At 32.3% G+C, this 10,000-nt stretch overlaps 1 protein-coding gene across 1 annotated transcript in view; it reads right to left on the minus strand.

Moving 5' to 3' along the window:
- Positions 1–10,000, minus strand: part of ermp1 (endoplasmic reticulum metallopeptidase 1) — a 29,471-nt gene that overhangs the window by 8,570 nt on the left and 10,901 nt on the right. Inside the window, exons 7-11 of the mRNA XM_084387228.1 lie at positions 9,486–9,698; positions 9,170–9,390; positions 4,821–4,995; positions 4,024–4,214; positions 837–989 (exon numbers count right to left, since the gene is read on the minus strand). Coding sequence (XP_084243354.1) covers positions 837–989; positions 4,024–4,214; positions 4,821–4,995; positions 9,170–9,390; positions 9,486–9,698 — 953 coding nt within the window. The remainder of the gene's footprint in view (positions 1–836; positions 990–4,023; positions 4,215–4,820; positions 4,996–9,169; positions 9,391–9,485; positions 9,699–10,000) is intronic.

Consider the following 10,000-nt stretch of genomic DNA (forward strand, 5'->3'; position numbering starts at 1 on the left):
GTACAGTAGAGTAAAGTACAGTAAAGTACAGTAGAGGGCGCCGCTCAAGCAAACCTTTCGGCTGCTGTTCTGGATAACAGAAGAATAGGATGCATGAGAAGAAAGTTTAACACTACCAACAAAAACAAATCTATAGTCATTTTTGCTTATGGTTTGCAAACTGTATCATCGAAGGTCAGAAGCAAGTACACTAGTCAATAAAGTGAGATTAAATGCATAAAAATGTAAAATGTATGTTTTTAACATATTTAGTTATTGGAGGTTTGCATAGTAATCTGATTTTGCATTTCACAGATTTTTATTAATTTTGAGGAATATTGAATCTTTTTTTTGTGTGCAAGTGAGATGAGTAAATGCTCACATTTAGCCTAGAACTACAATTACCATGATGGTATGTTTACACAATATTCAATGTTTACACACACACACACACACACACACACACACACACAACGCCTCTGCACTTCAATTTGTCTCAACATGAGCACAAGAGAGCTGTCAGTCAATAAATGGGAAAACAAAGTAACTTGTGTTACTTATTTGAAAAATTAACTGATATTTTCTTGTACATTTTAAATGTAATGCGTTACTTTACTAGTTACTTGAAAAAGTAATCTGATTACGTAACTCAACTTACGTACTTGGAATGAGTTACCCCTAACACTGGACACAACTACTGTAATAATCCATTCAGATGTGCATCATGTAAAAAAAAAAAAATTCATATATATATTCATAGACCAGTAAATATATATAAAAACTTAAACATATTGTCAGGTAATGTTTCATGGTTTGAGTTTCAGTAAAATCTAATAACGGATCAGCGATGACGATACCTGGACAAAGACTCGTTTGGGTCGCGGGCTGGATGGGTCACCAGAGTACGGGAAGAACAGGCCACAGCAGACCAGAACAAACATCAGCGTGAACACTGACCCCAGACCAGCCAACATCCGCTTCGTGCTGCGAGACAGATAGATGAAATGCATCTGGAGAGAGAGAGACAGAGAGTGGGGGAGAGAGAGTGTTTCAGAAACACTTTATTTTGTACACATTTTTTACATTTCTAATTCAAACATCACAATTTTTGAATTTGAATGTTTGAGTTTAAATGTTTGAATTTAAAGGTTTGAATTTTAATGTTTGAATTTAAAGGCTTGAATTTTACTTTTTGAATGGAATTTAAATGTTTGAATTTTAATGTTTGAATTTAAATGTTTAAATGTAAAGGCTTGAATGTTTGAATTTTAGTGTTTGAATTTAAAATGTTTGAATTTGAATGTTTGAATTTAAAATGTTTGAATTTGAATGTTTGAATTTAAAGGTTTTAATGTTTGAATTTTACTGTCTGAATGTTTGAATTTGAATAGTTCAGTTTAAATGTTTGAATTTAAATGTTTGAATTTAAAGGCTTGAATGCTTGAATTTTACTGTTTGATTGTTTGAATTTGAATGGTTCAGTTTAAATGTTTGAATTTAAAGGCTTGAATGCTTGAATTTTACTGTTTGATTGTTTGAATTTGAATTTAAAGCATTGAATGTTTGAATTTTACTTTTTGAATGGAATTTAACCCTTGTGTTATGTTGCGGGTCAATTTGACCAGTTTAGATTTTATAGTTGCTGGAAATACTGGTTAACCTATGTTTTTTTTCTTGATATTTTGTGACTTTTTCTCATTTATCATCATGAACATGCATGCAAAGTTTCAACATGCTGTTGTTTTTTGACATATACAAACAAAATTACTGTTACTTTCGTGATGTTCGCGGGTCAATTTGACCCGCATATTTTAACGCTCTAAGGCAACTGTACGGACCCAAAATAATAACATTTCTTGGTTATACTTTGTTATTTTTTTTTTTTTTACTACCTTATGAAGCTAAAAAATTAGGTTTTCCACACTTATTTCAATACAGAAAAATATTTTGTCAGCCACAGATGGTAAAAATTACCTATCATTTATTTTTTCAAGCTACCTGAAATAATATTAAATCTTTTTTTATATATATATATATATATATTTTGTGACTTTTTCGCATTTATCATCATGAACATGCATGCAAAGTTTCAACATGCTGGTGTTTTTTTTTTTGACATAACAAAATTACTATTACGTTTGTGATGTTCGCAGGTCAATTTGACCATCATAGGCAGCTATTCAAAAGCAACTGTACAGACACAAAATAAAAACATTTATTTTATGTATGTCAGGGCATCAACTCCAGTTCTAAAGTGTAAGTGTATCTAAAAGTGCTCTAACCCAAACCAAACACACTTGAAAAAGCTAAATCATGGTGTTCAGAATTAATTGCAAATTACAAATGAAAATATTTGACAGACACAGATAGTAAAATAAGCTCTCATTTATATATTCAAGATATCTGAAATATCTTGAGACTTCGACATAGACTTAATTTAAAACTAGAGACTGATGGCAATGCTTTTAACAGAGGAGTGAAACAATGGCTAAAAACTAAACAACAGTGCTTGCATGTATAACCTACAACTAAGATACTCTCTGATTCTGATGCTTTGCTGTTTTTTTTTTTTTTTTTTCTTAATCATATGGTATATTTTAGTTGTTCTTTTTATTTTTTATTTTTTTTGGTATTGTTGTTATCACTTTTGTTATTAGTCTTGTTATTGTATGTTCTTTCTAAAAGCCTCCCGTGGACAGGTGTTGAAAATTAGCATGCATGCTATAACACTAAAACCAATGCATATGGTTCGTCCAATGTAATTGTATGTCCATATCAAATAAAGAAATATATATATAGACAGCAGGAAAAATTAGCTCAGATTAATTGTTCAGTTATGATGTTCTAAGCAAAAAAATAAATAAAAATAAAAAGTCACAAAAATGTATATTCAAATATATATAAATATAATGTATATTCAAATTTTGTCAAAACAAAACAGTTTTAAAAAATGGTTAAAAAACATTTTCATTAAATCATATCTTCAGATATATATTTTTTGGAATATTTGACAAATGTTGATATTAAAAGTTTACAGTTTGTACCTGAATCTTTGTTGTTTTTCATAGTGTGATTTTTGAGGAATTGTATTGAATCCAATTAGGGTCAATTTGACCCGAACCATAAGGGGAGTGCACAGAATTCCAACATAACACAAGGGTTAAATGTTTGAATTTTATTGTTTGAATTTAAATGTTTAAATGGCTTGAATGCTTGAATTTTACTGTTTGAATTTGAATGTTTAAATTTAAAGGTTTAATGTTTGAATTTTACTGTTTGAATGTTTGAATTTGAATGGTTCAGTTTAAATGTTTGAATTTAAATGTTTGAATTTAAAGCCATGAATGTTTGAATTTTACTTTTTGAATGGAATTTAAATGTTTAAATGTAAAGGCTTGAATGTTTGAATTTTACTGTTTGAATTTAAATGTTTAAATGTAAAGGCTTGAATGCTTGAATTTTATTGTTTGAATTTAAATGTTTAAATGTAAAGGCTTGAATGCTTGAATTTTACTGTTTGAATTTGAATGTTTAAATGTAAAGGCTTGAATGCTTGAATTTTATTGTTTGAATTTAAATGTTTAAATGTAAAGGCTTGAATGCTTGAATTTTACTGTTTGAATTTGAATGTTTAAATGTAAAGGCTTGAATGCTTGAATTTTATTGTTTGAATTTAAATGTTTAAATGTAAAGGCTTGAATGCTTGAATTTTACTGTTTGAATTTGAATGTTTAAATTTAAAGGTTTTAATGTTTGAATTTTACTGTTTGAATGTTTGAATTTGAATGGTTCAGTTTAAATGTTTGAATTTAAATGTTTGAATTTAAAGCCATGAATGTTTGAATTTTACTTTTTGAATGGAATTTAAATGTTTGAATTTGAATGTTTGAATTTAAATGTTTAAATGTAAATGCTTGAATGCTTGAATTTTACTGTTTGAATGTTTGAATTTAAAGGCTTGAATGTTTGAATTTGACTGTCTGAATTTGACTTTAAATGTTTCAATTTGAATTTACTATGTTACAGTTAGTCTGTATGACTCACAAAATAGGAAGACAGAATCACGGTTGCCAGGGTAACAATTGACGCCAGGATGACATCGGGTGGTATTTCAGTTCCGCTGCGGCCCAGGATTGGTGTGAAGATCTCGAAAACCACCCAGATGAGGAACATGATGTGGACGTAAGGCACGGTGAGACCCACGAGGTACAGGACAGAGTACTGCAGAGACGCTCCTGCACACACACACACACACACACACACACCACTAATCAGCACAACAGTCATGTGTCGACCTCATTTAAACATCAGAGCCCTGATTTCTGCCCTTTGACCCCATCCTGAGCTAAAACTACTGCTGACCAGAGACCTGAAACACCCTAAAGGTACGGTTTTAATACAAATATTGGATAATTTTGATGCAATTGAAATACTATTATATATTTCCATACAGGCATTATATATTTAAAAATATTTTATTTTTTTTAAATACAGAATTAAGCAATTGGCTTTTATTTTGACATTGTACTGAAGCCAAAGCAAATGACTGAAATATTACCTTAAAAATAGCATATTATTTTGTCTACACACAATTTATAGACCTGAATGAATGAATAATAATAATAATTATAATAATAATGTTCTAAATGATTATAATGAATGTTTTAAAATGTTGTACTGTATAACACTTAAAATATCACAAAAATATCATAATATATAATTAATACCTTAAGGAACCATGACAGCTGTAAAACAAAATGTCTGAAATAAATACACCAAATAAGCTTCATCTCAGAGGAATAATGTAAAGAATCGTGTGTGTGTGTGGTGTGACCTCTGACCTCTGGCTCTGAAGTGTTTTCTGAGCATCAGTTTGCTGGCGAGGGGAAACACCACCATCATCATGGGAACGTACGCTGAACACAATCCTCGCTGAGTGAGGAAGAGCAGCGCACAACACCACAACAGCAGACTCACGTCGAAGAAGAGATCGGACAGATACACACGACTCGCGCTCTGGACACACACACACACACAGAGAGCATGACATAGACACAGACACACACACACACAGAGAGAGCGTGACACAGACACAGAAACACAGAGAAACACACACAAACACACACACACAGAGAGAGAGAGAGAAACACACACACACAGACAGGTCAGCTGATTCACTTCCCTTATAAAAACATACTGTGCCATCAGATATACAGTCAAACCAAAAAATTATGCAGACATCGGATGTCTTTTTTTTTTTTTTTTTTTCACTAGTGTGATCAGGACACTATAGTTCATTAGTGTGAGTGAGGTGAGCAAAATAAAGTAAACTGTGACATATTATACCCAAATATTCTTCATACAGAGACTACCAGTAACATTTGGGACCAAAAATGATTGGGACACTTTGAGCTGATCATGTTTTGCTGAAGTGTTTTATCTTTAATTGCTAATGCTCTTTTCACACACAGACTGAACACAATGAAGCATTGCTTGGTGATTGGTTGAGCTAAACTGGTATTATCTAATTGTGTAGTTAAATTTAACAGCTGACAGATATTCAACATAATTCATGTGTGAGACAGTCTAACAGAAGGACAGACTAAACCAGTCAAATATCATAGTGAATAAACTGTGATAATGTGAGAAATGTTGAAGGAGTCTGAATACACTTTGGTTTGACTGTATGTATGTATGTATATATATATATATATATATATATATATATATATATATATATATATATATGAGATTGTATAAAGAATAAATATGTATAAACAATTATTCAATAAATGTTTACATGCTGTAACGTGAGAAACAGGTTAAAATGCAGCAAAATATGAAAAGAAAAAATAAACAAGGTTTTTAAAGTCAGGAAAAGTTTATTTTTAAGTTTATCTAACTTATTTAAATAACTCAGGCCTCACTTCATTAAAAATAAATTTTAATGAATATTTTACTGAATTAAAAAAAAAGTTGAAATCACAAAAATCCATTAAAATATGACTCCAACATAGTGAAAGAGTGTAAATAATGAGCCACGAACTAGTGAAAGTAACAAAAGTGAAGAAGATCATTTTAAAAAGCATTAATATTCCACTGTCTCTTAATTAATATGAGCTCACGCAATCTGCAAATAAGTGTTTCTTATATAAAACACACTGAATAAACACTGGACAACATGTGACGTCTCTCACACACACTGACTGTGTCTCAGCCAATCAGAGCGCAGCAGGAGTCGGACGTCAGCCGAGAATCAACTAGAGCAGATATTTTACAGTATGTGTGTGTGTTTACAGTGTACTTACCCAAGAAATGACTGGTAATATCAGGTAAAGACATGGGTTAGGGTTAGGGTTAGGGGTTAGTGCAGTTATTACCCAGTTATTGTGATTGCTATATTAAGTATATAGTCTGTACATGTGGAACAGGAGCGTGAAATAAAGTGCTACTGATATTTCAGCACAAGCCACATGCTCTTTAACACAGTGTGTGTTAGTGTGTGAGAGGTCACTGTCCTCGAGCATCTGTTCATTCAGCAGAAACACAACAACCAGTCCTTTATCTGACCTGACCCCACACTCATATCACACACACTCATATCACACACACTCACATCAGTCTCTAGGTTAGAGGCAGCAAATGTGTGACAGATTTTGTTTAGTACTATAAATTAATACCTTTAAATTGATCAAAAGTGACATTTATAATGTCACAAAAGATTATATTTTAAATAAATGCTGTTCTTTTGAACTTTCTATTCATTAAAGAATCCTGAACCATAAAATGCATCAGTTTCCATTATTTTCAACACTGATAATAATCATAAATGTTTCTTGATCATCAGATCATCATATTAGAGTGATTTGTGAAGGATCATGTGACACTGAAGACTGGAGTAATGATGCTGAAAATTCAGCTTTGATCACAGGAATAAATTACACTTTACTGTATATTCACATAGAAAACAGATGATTTAAATTCTTATAATATCTCACAGTTTTTACTGTATTTTTGATCAAATAAATGAGCAGAAGAAACTTCTTTCAAAAGCATAAACTGCGAACGCTAGTTTTTCTGTGAAATAATAAACCTGTGATGAGAAATCCATCAAAGCTCACAGAGAAGTGAAGAATGAAGAAATGACCCGCTGATATCATGTGACCTGAATATATTCTAATAACTAATCTGGGAAATTAAAGTGTAACTACACAAACACACAAGAAAGCAGCTTCAATGATTGACCAATAATGTAAGATTGCAAAACCACGACAGCACAAGCAAACACTTTCTTTATTCTCTCATATTATACTACTATATATATATATATATATATATATATATATATAAAATATACATAGTCACATGATCCTTCACAAATCAGTATAATATGATGATTTGATGCTCAAGAAACATTTATGATTATTATCAGTGTTGAAAACAGCTTCATATTTCTGTGGAAACCGTCATACATTTTATTTCTCAGGATTCTTTGATGAATAGAAAGTTCAAAAGAACAACATTTATTTGAAATAGAATCTTTTGTAACATTATAAATGTCTTTACTGTCACTTTTGATCAGTTTAATGTGTCCTTGATGAATAAAAGTATACATTTCTTTAACTTCTTTCCAAAAAAAACAAAAAAAATCTTACTGACCCCAAACTTGTGAACGGTAGTGTATATATATATATATATATATTACTTACTACAGTTTTGAAGAGCTTATATTAACTGAGAGACTAAATAGAATATTTGTACTTTTATTAAATGACATCAAGCTGTTTGATCACAAACTAAAAAAATAAGCTTAAATATCATTAAATGCAACGGTGACCAGTTACAGTCTCTGAAATGCACATCTCCGTTCTACAATCACACAGATTTAAACCTGGAAAATAGATGAATAAAAACGCTGTTAATTAGACGCTGCTGTGAACTCTGGGTAACCGCGTCCGGTGAATTAGTCATGAGTAACCTGACGCGCAGGTAAAGACCCTCGGTGACATTGGCAGAGCACAAGGTCAAACACAAACCCATTAGAAAACCTGTATTGTCATGTGACTCGAGGCGCAAGAACTGGACACTCAGTGACCGGCCCTGTGGTTCTCAGACGTCCTGGAACATGTACACCAGTCTCAGCGCGCTCAGGGTTACATCAGCTCACCGCGACACACACACGTTTAACACGATCCCAGAGGAACGAGACACTGGTCTGATCAGATGAACATAATATCAGCCAGCATCTTATCAGTCATAAACTTAATTATTACTAATGTATATAAATGTATTATTTAAATATATTATTTAAAAATGTATTTAAACAACACTACTGATTTTGCATTAAAAGTGATAATTAAATAAATCAAATATATATATTTTTAATTTAAATAATACTAATGACTTGACATTTAAATAAATAATTAGATTATTATTATTATTTATTTAAATAATGCTACTGATTAAACTTTATTAAAAAAAAAAAAAAGCATAAAAAAATAAACACATATTTTATTTTATTTTGGCCAGCATATCAGTTATCACTTTTCAGTGAAAACATGACTTATTAAAAAATATATATATTATATATATATATATATTTTTTTTTTATTATTATTTATTTATTTAAATAATACATTTATATATATATATATATATATATATATATATATATATATATATATATATATATATATATTATAATATGCATGTATTATATAATATACGGTCATTCAAATAATTAAGGAAATAAATAAAGTATTATTTGTATTTATTTAGATAATGTAGATTTTAAATTTAAAAATACATAAATATTTTTATTTAGCTAATACTATTGATTTAACATTTAAATAAATAAATAAATAATATATTCAGTTATTTAAATAATGCTACTGATTTAAAAACAGGTATGAAATAAATACATAAATCTGTGCTGTATTTATTTAAATAATTCTACTGCTTTGGGCTGAATAAATAAATGCTATTTATTCAATAATGCTACTTATTCTGCTTAGGCATAAAAAATATTTAGTTTAGGTTTACATCCGTTGGGTTCGCTGACATCAGTGTGACATCATCAAAGTGTGACATCACTCAGACTTCAGTCAGCTGGAGCCATCATCATGGCGTACGTATGAGCTCATTTTTGAGAACTTGTGTGTGTGTGTGTGTGTTTTGTCCCCTCACTCACCCCGTAGTACAGGTTCTTGGCCAGCGTGTGTATCAGCAGCATCTTGCCGGCGGCGACGGATCCGTACAGACAGACGGCGGCGTAGAAGTGTGTGTACCAGAACATGGAGCGACCCGTCAGTGTGACGAGCAGAGCCACGATCAGAACCGACAGCAGAGCCACGAACCAGCCCAGGAGCACCACACACACCGCACACGCCAGATCATGTGTGTATCGCCGGCCTGTGGGAGAACACACACACACATCAGATCACACACACCGCACACGCCAGATCACGTGTGTATCGCCCGCCTGTGGTCATGTGACCTTCACGTACCCCCACTGCTGGTCATCATGCACTTCCTGCCCAGGTAGATCACCGTGGCGACGGCCGCCATGAGGTTGATGATGGTGCCGACGCGTGCGGGATACGCCACCACCGTCAGTCCCAGCAGGTCGAAGAACACCATGTTACCGTGGCGATACTCCGAGGAATCCGCCAGCTCATCCGACATCACCAGGTGCTTGAGTACAGACAGGATGTTGTCGCCTTGGTGACAGAGACAAACAGGAAGTCCATCATTCTCAAAGCAACTGATGCATATACATGATCTGTCTGTCTATATAAGACAGGTTTAAACCATTAAAGTCTGTTCAATATCACAGCAATCTGTTCCGAATCGCTCTGGAAATCAGCAAACACGACTCTTGACTCATGTTAAACTGCCCTAAACGATGATGGAGAATTAATATACTATCATAAAACACACAGCACTGGCTCTGCGTTCTGATTGGACGAGCCAGGTTTAAGAGAAGTTCAGTAAACACACATCAGCTGAATTCGACAGTGTA

This window comes from Rutilus rutilus (assembly GCF_951802725.1).
Source record: "Rutilus rutilus genome assembly, chromosome: 18".
NCBI classification, from domain to species: domain Eukaryota; kingdom Metazoa; phylum Chordata; class Actinopteri; order Cypriniformes; family Leuciscidae; genus Rutilus; species Rutilus rutilus.